At 45.1% G+C, this 19,449-nt stretch overlaps 2 protein-coding genes across 4 annotated transcripts in view; one reads left to right on the top strand and one right to left on the bottom strand.

The window, feature by feature from the left end:
* Positions 1-2,805: 2,805 nt before the first annotated feature.
* LOC309844001 (uncharacterized protein) lies at positions 2,806-5,769 on the top strand (the record flags this gene model as incomplete). The annotated part of the gene is made up of 3 exons (XM_082690091.1): positions 2,806-3,182; positions 3,288-3,920; positions 4,184-5,769. The coding sequence occupies 3 exons, from the start codon at positions 2,806-2,808 to the stop codon at positions 4,206-4,208; spliced, it is 1,035 nt and encodes a 344-aa protein (XP_082546217.1). The 3' UTR covers positions 4,209-5,769.
* MFSD6 (major facilitator superfamily domain containing 6) overlaps positions 4,441-19,449 on the bottom strand; it is a 70,904-nt gene continuing 55,895 nt past the window's right edge. For 2 of the 3 annotated variants that reach the window (XM_082690522.1, XM_082690521.1), the window contains exons 4-7: positions 11,003-11,164; positions 10,032-10,130; positions 8,408-8,688; positions 4,441-6,505 (exon numbers count right to left, since the gene is read on the bottom strand). In XM_082690522.1, coding sequence (XP_082546648.1) covers positions 6,302-6,505; positions 8,408-8,688; positions 10,032-10,130; positions 11,003-11,164 — 746 coding nt within the window. In that variant the 3' untranslated portion in view covers positions 4,441-6,301. Of the gene's footprint in view, positions 6,506-6,666; positions 6,692-8,407; positions 8,689-10,031; positions 10,131-11,002; positions 11,165-19,449 lie in introns of all 3 variants that reach the window. The other variant, XM_082690523.1, reaches the window with a different exon arrangement.

Consider the following 19,449-nt stretch of genomic DNA (forward strand, 5'->3'; position numbering starts at 1 on the left):
CAGGAGGCAATATACAGATGACTCCCATAGGAGACGTGCCTTCTCTTCTTCCTCCCTTCCTTCCTCTCTTTTTCTCTCTTCCCTACCTCCTTCCCCATCTGTTATTTATTTAAAGGCCTTTAAACTGTGTAAATGATCAGTCAGTAAAATGGCTCTGCCCTTCACAGGTGGTTGAAAGTTGGCCTGGTGCTTCCTATCGCTATAGGTGTGCAATTAGGGACCATAACTGAACCTTTGTATTACTGCTTATGCGAGGTACCTCATAAAAGCTTACTGTTGTTAGCAAGTTGGGACTATTTGACACCAAAATGTGTGGGTGAGATTTAGCTTAGGTGGCAATGATGAAACAATTGTATCATTCAAATGTTATTTTTAAATGGTTTGTGAATTTTATGTACAATTTGCCAATAATAGTAAGGGCTGAATTAGAGAGGAGTGTCCATCTGATGTTTAGGATAATACTTGAATTTATTACCTTTTTTATTAAATCTAGAAATTTAAGAAATTTCAGACTTTAAGAGGCCTGGAATAGGTGATAGATGATTCGTATATCTAAACATGGGAAAGAATTAAGACTGCTGCAGTTGTGTCAAGAAAAGAAAAAAGATTATTCTGTATGTGATTATTTCCCAGTTAGAGAAGTAGAATTTTTTTTAAATCATCTTTTTTGTGCAGCTGTTATGCATAGATAACATAATGGATGAAGAATTTTAAGAAGCCTGCCATAAGCCAGAGGTGTTTGTAGGTGGCCCCTGGAGTAAGCTGCCTCCTGAAAGACCCCGTGGTTGGTGATATAACATTGGAGACATAAGCACGTGGGTGTGAGTCTTGACCTTGTTGATTTAGAACCTTATTTTTGTCATTGTACCATAGGAAGACCTGTCTCATACTAGCCAATTCATATTGTCTATTTAGTGATTCACAGCCACAAACAAAACGACATAAGGATTAAAAACACTTGAATTGAGGAAACCAGCAGATTCTCTCCCAGAAGACCCCTATGAAGGTCAAATGGTGGTAAGAAGGTTGCTTGAGCAGAAAGAACAAAGGGAGTTCGGTACATAATTCACATATTTAATGTCACCAGAACAAGTCCAGTGCAACCCCCTCAGTGGGGCTACCGTTGCTAATGTGACACGAGATACTCTGTCTCTTGGCAGAGACCACCCTTCCTTTATGCAGGCCCTACCAGCTTTTCCTTCTGCGATTGTTGTTTTTGTATTCTTTGGGTCATTGACCAGCATCTCCACCCCCTTCTACTGGGCATGGTCTTTGTTCAGATATGTTGTTGAAGTCTGCAGGAGGCTAGTTACCTATTTCAGGAAACTATGTCTCTTTGGCAATGACCCCTGGGTGTGTATCCTAATAGGTCATGGAGATGTGGGTTGAGTGTTGAGTGTATATTTACTAGGATAAATGGGAGATATATTCAGTTGGGTAGCTGCTCTTTGTTTCTTACTTAAGTTGTTTGGGGGAATCTGTTTAACACTTTTTAGATTTCGTCCATTTTCCAACAAGGCAGCAATCAAAAGGAGAAAGGGGAGGAGGACCAGCATTTGTTAGCGATGTATCATGTGCTGTACTAGGCCCTTCCTATGCCTCTTCATTTAGAGTTCTGATCACTCTGTAATATGCTGTAGCATCATTTACATTTTTCAGCTGAGGGGAGACTCAGAGAAGGTCGCCAAAGACATAGTAGCTAAAGTGGTAGAATCAAAGCATGAGCCTCAGTGTGTTGGGCCCATGCCTTTGTGTTGCCTTTACTGCCATCTTTCAAAAATAGAGTTAGTCAAGTTGGTGGCCACATGGCTAATCAGCTGAAGACATGACATCTGATGGCAGATGCAGACCAGCTCTGGCAGAGTGAACCCATTCCCCTGCCTTCCATCAAGCCCCCCCACAAAGAATTAAATTGAGTAGAACTGGTCTATGTGTTATTTTTCCAGACCCCCATTGATCTTTCCAGGGAACAGAAGGTTCCTGACCTTTTCAAAATACAAGTTTACAGTAATATCCTCAGCTCTCTGGCAAAGACAAAGGTATGTAGCTTGTTAAATGCTTATAAAATTCTTGCTTACATTTTTTGACAGCCTTAGAAGAGAAAGAAAGAAACTGGGCAATAAATGTCTTAAAACCTTTCCTGTCTGTGGCTCTTGCACATCGTAGAATTGCCTTAGTTACTTGTCATTTTCCAGCTCTTCAATTTATATTTTGCTTAATTTTGTCTCTTAACTCAGATCCGCAGGCGGCTGACTGGTTGCACCGCACATAGGAACGGACTGCTTGCTGGGTGCGGGCGAACGTCTGAACGCGGCCCTGAAGTCTGGGAGGTCGCGGGCGCAGGCGTCCGTGTGAACACGCTCCCGGAGCGGGGCCCCAGGTGGGGAAACGAGCCGCACCTTCTCGCCCGGGGCTGCGGCGCACGTGGTACCGGGTGTGACCAGCACCTCATTTCTCCGAGCCGCCTGGCAGGGGGCTGCGGCGATCGCTGGCGGCGGGCGCAGGAGGGCTCCGGGGCGCCGCGGCCGTGGGTTCGCGCCGGCGAAGCGGAGACCCGGGGCCAGACTTGGTCTCTGGACCCCGCGCTCCACCCCCGGCCCGCACCGCTCCGGCTGCCCCGCACGTCTGCCCAGAGCCGCAGGGGCGGTGGGAGCCGCGTGGGAACCGGGCCGGACGCCTCGCCTCTCCCCGTCGAGACGCCCGTCGGCTTCCAGCTGCTCCCGCGGCCACCGCGCGTCCTGGCGCACGGCCCGCGCTCTCGGGCCCGAGACCCCGCGCCCCGGGCCCGGCCCGTCCTTCCGTCCCATGTCCCCGCGCGTCCCGCCGGCGCGGGGTGCCCGAGCCCGGCGCTCCCGGAGTCGGCCGAGGCGGCGCGGGCGGGTTCCGGGGCTCGCGAAGTGGCGGCACCGTGTCCGCAGGCGGCGGCGGCCCGACGGCCTCCTTGAAGGGGACTCGCTTGGCTCGGCCGCAGCCCGCTCGGCGCGGCTTCCCTCGTGCGCGGCGTCGGAGAATCGCAGGCTCCGGTCGCTCACGCCGAGGCCCGGGATCTCCCCAAACCGACGTCTTCCTCCGCCCGCGCCGTCCGCGGTGGCCGCTCCCACGGGACGGCGAGAAACGCGGTTCCCGCACGCACCGGCCGCGTCTCCCCGCGCCCGACGGGGCCCCCGGACGCCCAGCGGCGGGTCTGCTGGTCCTTCCCGACTCCTGCGACGCGGCCCCGCCGGCCGCGCTGGGGTCGGCGCTGCCGGATTTCTGGGGTCTGCGGAGACGGAGGAATCCGGATGAAGGGCGGCCCCCACGTGGTGGCAGGAGCGGCCGCGCTGGGCCCCGGCGTCGGGCAGGTTCGCGTCTGAGTCCCTCGGGTCCGGCTTAGCGACGTCGGTCCTCGAGGCGAGCTCCGTCCGCTGCGGCTCCGCCGGCCCCGGGGGTCCCCGTGAGACACGGGACGGGCCGCGCCGGCCACACTGGGCCCTCGGAAGGACGGAGGGACGGAGGTCGGAAGGACGGGGGGACGGGAGGTCGGAGGTCGGGGGACCCGAGGTCGGAGGTCGGGAGGTCGGTCTCGGCACCCCCCGCGCCCGGAACTGTGCCCGCGGCCCTCCTCGTCCAGGACTCCGGGCTCCACGCGACTGGCTCAGCGGACCGCGGCCCCAGCGGCCCCGCCCCGGCACCGGACCAGGGCGACTCGGGCGGCGCCAGCCGGTCACTCCTGCGGCCGCGGCACGATGGGCGCGGGACGGAGCGCGCTCTTCTCCGGAGCTGAGGGTTCCCGCGCGCCCCCGGCCAGCGCGGCTCCTCGTCCATGGTTCTCCTGCGGGTTCTGAGGGACCGTTGAGCAGCAGCGAACCTCTGGATCCGTGCGGACTCCGCACGCGGGTCGCTCCCGCGCTCTGCGGGCGGAGAGTGCATGCAGGACGACAGTAAGACGGGATGACATCAGCCCGGGCTTGTGACAGCTCTGGGGATTTCCAGGGAGTCTCAGGGAGGTTATGAAATTCTCAAATTTTAATTTGAATCCATTTTAATATATTTTTTTAAAGATTTTATTTATTTATTTGTCAGAGAGAGAGCGAGCGAGAGCAAGCACAGGCAGACAGAGTGGAAGGCAGAGTGACCTGAGCCGAAGGCAGCTGCTTAACCAACTGAGCCACCCAGGCGTCCCCCATTTTAATATTTTTTAAAGGGTGCCTGACCGGCTCAGTCAGTAGAGCATCTAACTCCTGATCTCAGGCTCGTGAGTTCAAGCCCTACACTGTGCGTGGGGCCCACTTAAAAAGTAAATAAATAAATGGCATATTAAAAAATTAATAAAATGCAAATGGTGCTTTGGCAACAGTAAGAACAAGTCAGGAAGTCCACAAACCCATGAAGGCGTCTGCCCTAAAAGGCTAGAAATCACCAAATCAGCCCGCACAGTAAATGTTCCATAACAAAGGCCTGTTGGACTTGGTCTCTGTCATTGCAGAGAAAAGGGCTTTTATTGGGTCACATCTTTATCATTTAAGAAAATTTAAAAAATGATATTTTTATTTCAACATGTCAACTGTGCATTTCCAAAACAGCAGGCTTTTCAAAGGAATAAATCAGAACTGTAAACACAAGACACAGTATAAGTTTTTGACTTCCTAAAGTCAGTTTCACAAATCCACATACTGTACATTCATAGGTGAGGTTCAGCCCGTCATCCATTTCTTTATTTCTATAATTACATAAGCATAATAAATACATCTGATTTTAAAGGTCACTTAAAATGAGTCATGGTAATTTACAGTACAGTACGTTTCAGTTCAAGTGCAAAAATAACTATTTGCTTAATTCTATTTCTTTCCGTTATTTTATTTTTAAGCTGTGTTTTGTGGCAAAGCTAGACATCCAAGTATAGAATTTCTTCTCCCAGTTGCAGTATTGGGCAGAAGTATGGTGTCACGGAGAAGCCCTCAGTTCACAACTCATCCTGTCTAACCAGGGTCAAGAGGTGAGGTGAGTTGCTCATCTTTAACTCTGCTCTGTCCTTTCCTCCTCTGCTCACTCAATTATCACACATACCAGTACTGCCCTTCATTCCGCTAAAGCAGCAGCCCTCCCCCGAGGCTTCCTCCCATCCTCAGCTTTTCCCGCGAGCCACCCACCCCCTGTTCTGACGTAGCTGTGATGTTCACAGGCGCACACCTCTCCCTGATCTGTCCAGGGTCTGACAGAGTCTTCGTGAAAAAGAACGCACAGAGATCTGTCTGTCAGCCATCGGACAGTACAGTTACCGATTCTCATCCTTCCCGTTCCGGCTTCCTGTGCACCACCTTTTCCCCTCACCAAAAACAAAACAAAAACTTACCCATTGTGTAATTTTTAAAAATTGTATCCCTCTCCCAGGCACTTAAATCTTATACTGTTATTTGTAAATAGTACTGTTTAATTAAAGAAACCCTTAGGAATTCAGTGATTTTTTTTTAAATTCCCTCAGCTACTTAGAGCCCAAATCACTATAAAATTATTGAATAGTGATAGAGGCTATTTACAGTATCGATAATATTTAGTAAACCCTTGTCTGTCAAGCCACAGGATACTGAATTGGTTGGTTGATTTGAAATATTCCCTCCTCTGGTCTTAAAGCCCATTTAAAACAAAAGGCATGTTAAAGCTCAGCTTAGTTTGCAGTAGTCAATGCGGCTTTTGCAAAGAATTGACTGTTTTCATTATATACCATATATATATAAAAATATATTTGCTAGAGATATGCCAAGTTTCTAATGAAACTTTCTTTTTTTTTTTTTTTTAAACAAAAGCATATAAGCTAGTAACTTTTAACTGGCTACTTTTTTAAATATGTCATTTTTGAAACAGTTCTCTTTAAGTGATTCAAAATTATATTTTATTTCTTCCCAGTTTGCATTAAGAACCAAATAATTAGAATAAATAATCAGAAGAGGGAAACTGTATCAGCATTCACCGTGAAACACTTCCTTTCCCTCCACTTAAGTGTAACTGCTGCTTTCAACCCTTACTGCACTGGCAAGGAAGTCCTAGAGTCCTGAGCCCGACCCGCCGGGGAGCTGGACGTCTTCACTGAACTCCCATTCCCCTTCTGCGGGCTCCACAGGATTATGGGAGTTTACCTGTTCCTGCCAGTATGTACTGTAGCGCCTGTGTGTGTGTGTGTTTCCATGTTGATGAGTTTAGGTGTTGAGAAGCGTATACAGTGCTATGCTTCTCACGGTGAGGCATGTCTTAGGTTCGGGGAGCCTCTCCCTCTGTCCCGGCAGAGGAGCCCGGTTCCATGCAGGGTGTGAGATGAGTGGCGCCCTCAGTGTCCCCCAGCGGCAGGCTGAGCCTGCTGGTCCTCCCTCTCCTCCACACGCTGGGCCACGCTGGGGTGAGTGGGGCTGCTCCGCGTCTGAGATGCTGCTGCTTGAGGAGATGGCTGGTTTCTAGATGGGTCAGAGTGAGTCTCACGTGGGACAGGCCGGACTCCACCAGCTAGAGAATTTTCCCGATTCTCACTGGTCCCCTGGAAGGAAAAAAAGGGAAGATGTTCTGTAGTCAGGGCTGCTTGCAAGTAAATCCAACATTTTTTATATGCCTTCAAGTCAGATATGAGAAACATGGGGAGATCATCCCGAAGTAACTTCAGGGAACAAATAAGAGAGGAATAAAGACAGAACGTCTTACCTTTCATCTCCTTTCCTATGTGCAACTGCCAAAGCCGCATGAAAAACACAAACACTTTAAGCAGACGTATCTTGTGCATGAAGGAACATCACTACCAAAATGCCTAGTATCATGAGGAAGACAATTTACATCAGCAAATATCTACTGAGCCTCCACCGTGGTGACAAGTCACTGAGCAAGCAGCATGGAATTGAAACTCGGGCCGTTTGCTGAGACCACAGAACTCAGGAGCTGGGACCGCCTGCCGGACGCAAGTGAGGCATCCTCCGCCTCAGAGACAAAGCCAGCAGCAGGTGTCCCGAAATTCAGAATCCTGATGAAATATTTGGGATTTAAAGTGTACACTACAAGTTACACAAGACGGAAATCTGTGTCAGGAAGGGGATCAGGAGCAGCCCTCGGGTCAGCAGCCGTAAGGGATGTGAGTCGGCACGTGCTCCGGCGCATGTCCCCCAGCACGTCTGGAAGATGCCCCCTCGCCACAGTCCAGGAACATGTGTTCTTAAAAACACATTTTCCTCTGAGTCATTATACATCCCTTCAAATAGCTGACTGGCAAAGAAAACGTTTTATTTCTGTGATTTATTCTGTGATGGATTCTACAAGGTAAAGAAATCTTAAGATGCCTTCTTACTTGTAAGAAAAACTAAGCCATCCCAGCCAGTTTCTCGTAATCCTAACATAACAGAACCAAATGTGATGATGATATGGAGGCCCACCAGGCTTCCGTGAAAAGGAGGACGCGTGCCCGAGTGAAGAAGACTCCACCCTTCGCGCAGCAGATCTTGTCCTTTCTTCTGCTTGGCATCCCCTAGACGCTCCTCCCGCCCCCAAGACTCTCCTCTCTGACTGAGCAGCATGTTCATGTGAGTTTATCATCTTGACAATGAGCACGATCGTGCGTGGACCAGGATGCGTTACGACATGGGTGAGCAATCAGATCTGGTCTACGTTATGGAAATATTACATGCTAGGTTTACAAAGTCATGATAAATTTAATTAAGGTAGTTCAAATTTTCTAAAAGGGAAATTATCCAATTACTCTTTATTTTTGTCTTTCCTCTGTGTCCTCTGAAGCTACTCTAGATATAGAGCTGACATGACTCATCAAGTCAAAGGATGTGATTAATGTAAACAGGGTAGGAGACTCATTACTTCAGCCGAACTATTCATAGAATTCACACTTGATCGTTTCCAAAGGCAGAATATAGATTCAGTTAACAGTCACCCACACCATTTGAGCAACATGATCTGACTTTTCTCAGGAGGGACCACATCTCTTGGGATGAGGGAAAAAAGAAATTTTTCACGTGAGGCCACCAGCCAAACAACACTTCCTCAAGCTGAGGATTCCTCAGCCTCCTACGGTGGCTCAGGGTATGAATTCATCAGATAGTTACTGAAGTCCTAGCATCTATAATGTCCTCACTATAATTTCAGAATTAAAGAGAGTCACAAGTAACGGTATCCCATGGCAAGAACCATATATCGTCACTGGAACTGTCAACACTGAAATTTTAAAGAAATGTACAATTTCTTATATTTATTTTCTTTCTCTGGGAAGCCTTCCTGAGCTCCATAAGGCAGAATTTTCCCTCTGCAAACCGTGCGTCCACATCTGTAACGCCCTGGACACAGACTACCACAACCACTTGTCTGCCTGCCTGTGTCGCCCCCCAGGCTCCGTAAACCTTGCTGCGGGAGCATCACAGCTGAGTCCCCCTTGGGGGAGCACCTTTACCTGCAGAGGCTGTATCTCAGGGGCGCGGCTGTCTCTCATCAGCTGCACCATCTCTTTAATTTGGTAGAGCGCGTAGACGAAGGTCACCCAGGGAGAGGAGCTGACCCCCCAGGCCGGCTTGTTCACGTCCTCCTGTTCTTCCTGGTGTTTGGTCTTCTTGGGCGGAAGTCTGGACTCCACGCGCGGCAGGACGTCCTCTGCCTGCTGCTGTACCAAGTCGATGGTTGCTATGGGAACCGGACTGGAGGGGACAGGAATCCTTTCCGCCAGCATTGTCTTGTCTGGAGAGAAAATCATGTTTAAATCATTTTTCAGAGTTTTCTACATATTTAAACAAACATAAAAATAAATAAGCAGACAATCCCAGAAGCCCATTCTAGAGTACTTGGCGACATTAGTAACTAAATTGCTGTGTATCAAGGGCCTCTTGGTGCAAGTACTGAACAACAGATGTGATGTTTATCTTCCAGATCTCTTTACAGGTGTTGATAGACACAGTATTTGTTTATGGAATTAGTGCTCATTACTCTTAGATATGATTTAATCTGTGGGCATGGGTTATCGTGAATGTGGTCTTAAGCCACTTACAGGACTGAGTTTTTAAAGATAAGCATCTAAACAGTAATAGCTATTTCTATTGGCCTTTTACTAAAGGCCTGGACTAACACTGTATAATCCCTTTAGGATTTTTTTTTTTAAAGTAAGAAAAATCAGCATTGGTCTTTCCGTATAACCTGTTAGCATTAAAATCTGCCTCTGGGGTTTTGTGTAACAAGCTAGTTTTTCCCTAAGCAGAAGCACTTGAGGTGCCTGAGGCAAATTCCTCTTAAACAAAAGGACTCCAGGGGCACTGGGGTGTCTCAGTCGGCTAAGTGTCTGCTTTTGATTCAGGTCACGATCCCCGGGTTCTGGCATCAGTCTCCCTCTTCAGCAGGGCGTCTGCTTCTTCCTCTTCTCCTACCTCTTCCCCTGCTCATGCGCATGCTCTCTCTCTCTCTCTCTCAAATAAATAAATAAGATCTTTAAAAAGGAAAGAAGAAGAATAGGACACCAAAGATGAGCCTTGATCTGGGATCCAAGATCTAAGCAAGAGTATTTCCATCACTGGTTGGTTTTCTTCATTAAAAAAAAAAAAAAGTTGATTCAACTTGTACATTATATTTGATATAACCTCCTTCATATGAGACAATTTTAATGAGGGTCATGCCTAGGAAAACTTCAAATTTAAGTTTAAGATACTGTTTTTCAAATGAATGTAAAAGTTTAGCAAATACCACTCCCATCCCTAGGAGTAAAATTACTGTATTGGTCGAATGTATGTGATTTAAAGTTGATATTCCTTTAGAATGCCAAAGGAATTTAAAACCAGTTCTTCCCACACTACCTTGTACTACAAAACAAAACAAAAACAAGAAAATCCCAAGCTACTTAAAATGACCAGCATTCGTTTCAACATGGGAGATAGCTTCTCCCTCACAATGGTACACATAAATTCACTGATGCACACCCCTGAGAAAATCTAGCCAGGCGGGTCTGTTAGCACCTCTGGGTTTCTGAGGGCTACATAGAGAATTCTCCAGGGCTTCAGCCTTAGGGCCCAGTAAGAGAGAATGGACAGGTTTACCTTCTTCCTCATCCGGCACTGCCAGCCACTGGATCAGGGCAAAAAGCAGGAGGATCACCAGGCAGGCCATGCCGATTCCTCGAAAGGTTGCGGCAGCCCCTGTGGAAACAGGCAGTGCACTCTCAGATAATTCCAGGAACTGCCCTCATCCCAAACTGTCCAGATGCCAAAGCCCAGGCCAGAGGCAGCAGCGCTTGGGACAAACCAGAGAAGATGACTAACCGTTGCCCTCGTACAGTGGAACAACAGGTCTGGTAGGTGCCAGGAGCCCCAGGTGCTGCTACTGGATTGGTCATTCATCAGATTTTAAAACTACACTTATAAAGGATTGTCTCTGAGTGCCTCTTACCATAAAACTCCGCAGTGCTCTCTTCATAAAGACCATTCACCTGCTAAGCAGCCCTATTAATCAGCGGCGGGAACAGCAATGCTCTAATACTGCTAGAAATTCCAGCACCCTGGGCCGCTTTCCCCGGTGGCTGAGCAGTGCAGATGCCTCACACAGGGTCCTCTCTTCTCCAACCCACTGCGGGGTGTCCGACAGGGAGATCGGACAGGACAGACTATGTTGTCAAGAGAGGCAGTGACCTACCAAAGGCAGCAAGTAGCTAGGTTTTTCTGCAATAACGATGAATTTTCTTTCCTCCAGCATCATGATCAGCAGGTTTAGGGTACTTTGCTCCAACCCCAAAGCACAGGCGCTTCCTCATCGTTTGGCTCCTTTGAGGTATCCGTGTAGTGCCCCATTAGTCTGTCATCGAAGTGGGCACGGGTACGGGCTGGCGCTGCCCATCTTAAGGACTTGAGCACCTGGTTTCACGGTGACGACTACCGTGAAAGTGAGTAAGATTGTACAAATCTGGGAGTTTGGCCTCTGGCAATCTTAGTAATAATCGGAGTGTTTGCTGAGGTGCTGCTGAAGAATCGTAAGTTTTCAAAAAGAAAGAGAAAAGGGGAAAAGCCATTCTTACCAAAGTAATTGACTAAGACGCCTCCGATCATGGCACCACAGCCTCTGCCCAAGCCCAGGTGAAGGCCCTGTAGGATGCCCTGAGCAGAGGTCCTCAGCTCGGGGGGGACGGCCGCGCTGAGGTAAGAGATGCAGGCTGCCCAGATGGCCGCGTGCGTCACCCCTGCAGAGGGACAGGACAGGGGGGATCTGATGAGCACTCCGTAGGCCACTCTTTCCTGGAGTGCGGAATACTTCATTATACACCCACACTTATTAAAGACAAAGACTTGATTGCTAGTGTAAAATATGCATAACATAAAATTTACCAGTTTAACCATTTTTTTTTCAGCTTAACCATTTTTAAGTGCATAGTTCAGTAGCATTAGGTGCATTCAAAGTCATATGCGACCATCCATCTCCATAATTTTTTTTTTTTAATCATCCCAAACTGAAACTCTGTACCCATTAAACAATAGCTCCATGTCAGCCCTGGAAGCCACCATTGCACTTTCCTTTTCTGAGTCTGACTACTCTGGGCACCTCCCATGAGTGCCTCCTTTCCCAGTGGAATTGGTACCTGTCCTCTGCGTCTGGCTGAGTCACTTAGCAGAGTTTATCCAAGTTGTAACATGTTTCAGCCTTTCCCTCCTTTTTATATTCTCTTGCACGGAGATACACATTGTATCCATTCATCTGTTGCTGGACTTTTTAGCTGTTCCCTCCTTTTGGCTCTCGTGAATGCTGCCGCTGTGAATGTGGGGGCTCGAACCTGCTCTAGCCCGCGCGGTCAGTGGTTCGGGGCGTACTCCCGGCAGTGGAATTGCCAGGTCACAGGGTCATGCTGTGCTCAACACTTTGAGGAGCCGCCTGCTGTCTACAAGCCCTGCACTGTTTTACGTTCCCTGAGAAACAGGAATTAGTTCCAGTTTCTCCACTCCCCGCACTTGTCATTTTTCATGTTCTTTTTTGTGACAGCATTCCTAACGGGCATGAAGTGGTCATCTCACTGTGGTTTAGATTTCCATTCCCTAATGGCTAGTGATGCTGAAAATCTTTTTATATGTTTACTGGCTATTTGTGTATCTAATTGGGAGAAATATCTGTTTGAGTCCTTTGCCCATTTTTGAACTGGGTTGTTTGGGGATTTTACTGTTGAGTTCTAGTTCTTTATATATTTTGGGTTTTAACCCCTCGCTGGACACCTATTATGACTTAAGATTATTTCCAGTTTTTTCCATTATAATTAGTACCATGATTAACATTTCTAGAGATACAGCTTATTATATGTGTGAGATTTGGCTATAATTCTACAAATAAAGTTACTGATTCAAAGCATATAGTGATTTTTATGCCTTTAATATATAGTTCCAATTTGTTTTCCAAAAGAGCGTAGAGACCATTTACAGTGCCTCAATACCTGTTTCCTTATATTGTCACCATTTGTTGGGAGGGAGGGAAGGATAAAGAGATGAAAGATAATTTTGGTATAATAAATGTACATTGTCTGAACTTGAATCTTTATTACAGCATGGCTTTAAATGTAATGAAAAGATACTGCCACAGTAGGTTTTAGAGCTAGAAGGGGTTAAAAAATCATCTGGTTCTGCCTAGATTAAGTCATGAGCTTGATCCGTGAAAAATAATCTCATTTGGAGATAATAGCATCTTATTACCTCTGTTTTGAAAAACTAAACTGAAAGACTAATATTCATTTAAGATTTAATATGACATTAGTTTGCTTCTGACTGAACTGAAACAATGGACTGGATTTGCCCTCCTCCTGAAACAGTCAAAAATTGGACACAAGAGTTCCCGAGACCCTGGGTGTCAAAACAAGGACAATGATCTCTGACTGATGGGAAACAAACGAGCAACCCTAGCTTATTGCCTGGTGAGAGTTTAAAAGCTGTAAGGTGCAGAGTGGGAGCAACTGGGTTGAGGAGAGAGAGCCCACAGTCTGGAGAGACCAGGACAGCGAGAGTCCCAGAGATGGCAGATGCCAGAGAGGGAGCTCTACAGAGGGAGATCACAGCTATCTGCATGTGCTCTCCCTCGAGCACTCAGCACAGTGCTGCGTGATTTTTGCTGCTGCAAAAGCAAGGGTACAGACTGTCCACAGCCAGGGAAAGAACCACCCAGAAGCATCACAGAGAACAGCACTCCAAACCCATACAGGGCCAGGAAGAGTACGTGTTTCCACCCTAACTGGAAAAACTCAGGATTCCTGGGATTGGGAGAGTACTCAAAAGGTCCTTGTGTTAGTATTATGAAGGAATGGGAATTATCTGAACACTGCTCTGGTCCCACTTAAGTCATCTTCACAAGCAAAACCCAAAAGGATCATACTATTTCCAAGTAATTTATCTGTATCCCAGTACAAATCTCAAGTATATTTATAGAAATACAAATATATCCAGCAAAGTAAAATTCACGATGTCTAGCATACAGTTAAATGACTAGAGATGATCTTAAGTGGATCCAATAATGGAATAAACACTTTTTACTGGATACCTAGGTTATATGCCCTATAGTTAAATCATAAAAATAATTTTTATGAGGTTTATATGTTTCAATAATCATTTCAACTAGGTTATTTTTTAACTAGAAAGATGGACTAGATGGTTACAGATAGTATGTGTATTTAATTTCCACAGAAGTCAAATAAAGTATTTGCTTTATCAGACTGTTTAAATAACCAAAGTACCTTAGGTACTGCCAGTTTTCTCAGAACTGAATGATTCCTAGGTAGGTTGTTTTTAAGATATTTATTTATTTTAGAGAGAGTGAGTGAGCAGGGAGAAAAGGAGGGGGAGAGAGAGAATCCCAAGCAGACTCCCTCTTGAGCATGGAGCCTGATGTGTGGTGTGATTCCAGGACCCTGAGATCATGACCTGAGTGGAAATCCAGAGTTGGAAGCTCAGCAAACTGAGCCACCCAGGCACCTCTAGAGTTTTAATTATAAATACTGACAAAGTAGTAACAATGGAAATATTTTTAAATATTTCCCTTTATATTAAAGATGCTGCTGATAATTTCACTTCTTTTCAGATACACATATTTCTTCATTAACAACACTAAGGAAAAAACTCAAATATTCTAAGAAATAAGATGAATGTATTCCAAATTGGATTTATGGGTAAAGTCCAACATGGATGTGGAAATCATTTCTTAAAGATGAATCATCAAATACCTGAAACCACATTAGATGATTATAAATTAACTTGAATAGTGAAGCCAAATCTATTGTTACATCTGTATGTGACCGCTCCATTGCTGGATTTACAAGTAGACAAAGATGGCCCTACTTATCTATGTAACCAAAACAAGGACAAATACATTTTTGTTATAATTCCAGGTCAAATGCAATTCTAGCAGTAAATAGGGTTTCTTTCTTTCTTTTTCTTCAAAATTCTAAGGGTTTTCTAAAACATTGAGTCTTCTAAGATTAAGAAGGATCCATCTTCCAGAAGGATGACTTAAGTCAAGATTCTTTTTAAAGATTCTAAACTGTTCTTAGAATTTTGGGGCTAGTATTATGTGGCAGTTGTAGAAGATTCTCTGTAGTCAGATTTCTAAAGTTTCCTTACTGCTTTCTGGGACTAATTAGATAACTGTGAACTACATTCCTTAAAGCAACTCCAAGCATTAGCTGAAGGAAAATGCAGTAAAGCATACAGTAAAAAATTTTCTTTGGTACCAAGAGCAAAAGAATGAAAGTCGCTCTGTATGCTCCAATATTTTCCAGGGCACATGTAGAATTAAAAACCGGTTTCTCTGAGATACCTTATTTCAAAATATATAAATAAAAAATCCATACCATTTCCTAGAGAAGAAAATAACAAAACTGAAAAGTCTACAAGATGGGATTGGCTTGATAATACCACATTTATATATAAAACAATTGTGCAGGGCGCCTGGGTGGCTCAGTGGGTTGGGCCGCTGCCTTCGGCTCAGGTCGTGATCTCAGGGTCCTGGGATCGAGTCCTACATCGGGCTCTCTGCTCAGCAGGGATCCTGCTTCCTCCTCTCTCTCTCTCTCTCTCTCTGCCTGCCTCTCTGCCTACTTGTGATCTCTCTGTCAAATAAATAAATAAATAATCTTTAGGAAAAAAAAAATAAAACAATTGTGCAGTTGTGGTTCTTATTCTTAAATATTTAAACTTCTAATAATCATATTAGTTACCTGAAAATCTTGCCAATGTTTTTACTACAGTTCTGGTCTTCTAATTTTAAAATAATAAAAAAGCAATCTAGAAACTAAAAACTCTCCATCATTTTTCATATTTGTAAGGCAAGAAAGAAAGTCTTAATAATTTTGCTGCCCCAAACAACTTTCCTGTAATATTTAAGACAGTAAAAGATAAAAGCTGAGAAGAGAAAATGCTTCTGTCCACTTTATTTTTTATTAAGGAATGTGAAAAAGTAGTAGATGATTACTCTCTATCTGATGAAATAAACAGACTTATTCAGTGGCACAGGGAAAAGTGTCTTCACACTAGAGCTACACCTTTTTAAACCTTTTAGTATGAAGTAAGTAGGTTGGTGGCTCAGACAGCCTAAGAAAAACAGAAGTTAGCCTCGACTGATAACAGTAACAAAGGTACAGGAACGGACTCTCCTTGAAATATGTGTTAACCCCTCGTCGGAAACTATTAATATTTGTGAATGGCAATTCAAACACCAACTCACATTAATAGGTGCTTACTGTGTATGTTTGAGTGCAATTCAACCTCATATGTTACCTGACAACTGACTCTCAAAGACCAACCACATTAGTCACAAAAACAGCCTCTCAGTCTTTCCTTACCATTACTGGGGTCCCTCAGGATCGCCTACAAGGCCCAAGAGAAACACAGAGATAGCTTCACAGCACCTACAACTAAGACCTGAGCTGCCTGGGAATATACTACATATGAAGAACCAAGAACCAGGAGAAATGACGAATATTAAATTTTTTCATTAATGATATTATAGGAGTTTGCTGGGAATTGGGCTGTTTTATATGCATTATCTCATTTATTCCTCCCAGTAATAAGTATTATTTTTTTTCTAATTTTTCCAAAAAAGGAAAGAGAGATTCAAGTGCCTTGTCCAAAGTCACACAGACAACAGGGTAGGAGAACAGGATTTGAACCGTATTCAAAGTTATTATAACGTAACTATAGGAATCAACTTTACGAGGTTTTTTGATAATATCAAGCATGTCCAATAATCTGTCAATTTAAAAAAATGTATATTCAGGGCACATGGGTGGCTCAGTCAGTTAAGCCTCCAATTCTTGGTTTCGGCTCAGGTCACAAGCTCAGGGTCATGAGATCAGGCCGCACACTGGGTTCTGCAATGAGTGTGTAGCCTGCTTGGGATTCCTTCTCTCCTCCCTCTGCCTCTCCCATTCCTGCTTTCTCTACAAAAAAAGAAGAAAAAAAAAGTGTATTCTTACTACCTACTTCTCTAAAAAGAGCTCAGATCATACGTTTTTTATATGCCCCAAACAACTCTTCACCTTATAATCTTCAACACTGGTGTCTTCCTATAACACAAATTTCAAGACTGTTCAGTCTGGGCCCAGAAGAATGTTCTGTTGCAATAAATGTATGCAGGAATGGGCAAGAGAAAAATCCTTTCTTCCCAAATAGGCAACTGCTCTTTTTTTTTTTTTTTTAAATTTCTTTTCAGCGTAACAGTATTCATTGTTTTTGCACCACACCCAGTGCTCCATGCAATACGTGCCCTCCCTAATACCCACAACCTGGTTCCCCCAATCTCCCACCCCCGCCCCTTCAAAACCCTCAGGTTATTTTTCAGCATCCATAGCCTCTCATGGTTCACCTCCCCTTCCAATTTCCCTCAACTCCGTTCTCCTCTCCATCTCCCTTTGTCCTCCATGTTATTTGTTATGCTTCACAAATAAGGGAAACCATATGATAATTGACTCTCTCTGCTTGACTTATTTCACTCAGCATAATCTCTTCCAGTCCCGTCCATTTGCTACAAAAGTTGGGTATTCATCCTTTCTGATGGAGGCATAATACTTCATAGTGTATATGGACCACATCTTCCTTATCCATTCGTCTGTTGAAGGGCATCTTGGTTCTTTCCAGTTTGGCGACCGTCGCCATTACAGCTATAAACATTGGGGGACAGATGGCCCTTCTTTTAACTACATCTGTATCTTTGGGGTAAATACCCAGGAGTGCAATTGCAGGGTCATAGGGAAGCTCTATTTTTGATTTCTTGAGGAATCTCCACACTGTTCCCCAAAGTTGCTGCACCAACTTGCATTCCCACCAACAGTGTAAGAGGGTTCCCCTTTCTCCACATCCCCTCCAACACATGTTGTTTCCTGTCTTGCTAATTTTGGCCATTCTAGCTGGTGTAAGGTGATATCTCAATGTGGTTTTAATTTGAATCTCCCTGATGGCTAGTGATGATGAACATTTTTTCATATGTCTGATAGCCATTTGTATGTCTTCACTGGAGAAGTGTCTGTTCATATCTTCTGATGGGCAGCTGCTCTTTGTAATGTAAAATGCTGCTTGGCTTGAGGAAATCACATCAGAACGGCTGGGAGGGGTAAGAACTGACAAGGTACTGGAGAACTAGGATGTTCTGTTTTGTTTTTCTTGCTCTGCCCCTGACTTATGCTCATGAAACAAAACATCAGTATCCCCACAGTGCCCGCACACTGAATCTGTTGTGACAAACCTTACACACTGGCGGACCGGAGCATACATTTCAGTTACTTCAGGGTGCCTCTCGAATGCTAGGATTTAAAAAAGCTCTGAAAATCAACCTAGTGAAAAGAGACTGTTCTTTCTAAAAAAAAAAAAAAAAAAAAAGCTCCATTGGGCTCACAATAAGAGAGTCTATACTGATTAGGGTAATGACAGCTGTTGTAACAGACAAACCTTGGAATCTTAGTGGTTTCATACATTCGATATTGTTTGTTTTCTGTTTTTCTGCTCAAATGAAGTTCAATGGGCATGGGTCAAGAGCAGTAGTGGCTGTGCTCCATAGGGTCACTCGGGGACCAGGCTGCGGAGACACCGTGCCCTTCAACACCCGGTCACCCTGGGTACCCATATGCAGCTGGCAGAGTGGGGAGGAGAGGACGGCACAGGGAAGATTTTACGGTCTGGGGTTAGGAGTGACACCCATCGTTTCTGCTCACCTCCCGCTAAGAAGAATTAGCCAAATGGTCATACATAACTGCAAGGGAGGCTGGGAAGCAGAGTCTGTGTGTCTGTGAAGAACAAGAAACATCAGCTAATCAGCAAGTGTTTCTGCCAAAGTCTGGGCCACCAACAGCAACGGACCTTCCTCAAACAGTGGAGAATACGCCACAGAACTGTGGACCCCACAGCCACTGGCACGGAGCACCTGCGGGAACGCAACTTTATGGGGCGTGCGACAATCAGTGAAAAAATCCGAAGCTCCCTTATTCCCCCAATGAAGAGCCCCTCAAGAATCAACCTCGTGAGTTCACTCAGCAGGACTCACTGCGCAGCCAGACCATGTGCCAGACCCCTGCTCTGCTTTGAGGACGAGGAAATGCACATCTTCTTAAACCACCTCAGAGTTTATGGTCTGGTGGGTGAAAAGGGCTGGGATTTCTCTGAGAGAGAGACTGTGCTCCTTGAGAACAAACATTCGCAGGGCCTTGACACACACGGGCAGCCAAGCAGAACAATGTTGAAAGTAAGCAGGCAGTGGTCTGCGGTATGAGGAAGAGAGCATTTGGAGAGAAAAGATGCCCTGGAAAAGGCTGGAGAAGAGTTCCAGATCCCCTGTATGAGGTAAAATGAACAGACGAAACGAAGCTTCTGTAAATTCCTTTCACTTTACAATTTAATAAAGTGAGTTGCTTTTTTTTTTTTTTTAAGGTGTGTAAGTGATACAATGTTTTACAGGCCCTTGTGATTTTTACATGCTGGCACCATACCCTCAGCATGCCTTAGAAGTAGTTTTAAGAGACTGCCGCCCAAAGTGTGTTTAGTATCAAGACTGGCCAACGATGTATGCTCCAGGCTCAGTATCTCCCTGTATCAAGCCTCATGCGAGAACTGCTGTCATATCAAAGACAGTAAAACTTTCACTTCCCAAAGATAACTCTGAGAACAGTGTGCATGACTAGTCATTTACGGCCAGGTTTTAATGCATAACTGCAATTTAATCTCGTAGAGTAGAATCTTAATTTTAAATTATATTGCCCTTGGTCCTGATTTTGATTTATAATTTTTATTTTACTTTCATTGTTATAATATCTGACATTTACTGAAGGCTAACTATGTGCCAGCTAATATGCTGAGCACTTTGCATGGATTAGGCTATTTAATACTGTTATCAGCCTGTTCTATAGTGTAACAATCTGAGGCTTAGAGAGGCTAAGTATCTTGCCCCCAAACACTTAGATTATTGATAAGGGAGCTGGAATGCAAGACAGTCTAATTCAGGCCTAAGAACTTA

Source organism: Mustela nivalis (assembly GCF_964662115.1).
Source record: "Mustela nivalis genome assembly, chromosome: 11".
Taxonomy (NCBI): Eukaryota; Metazoa; Chordata; class Mammalia; order Carnivora; family Mustelidae; genus Mustela; species Mustela nivalis.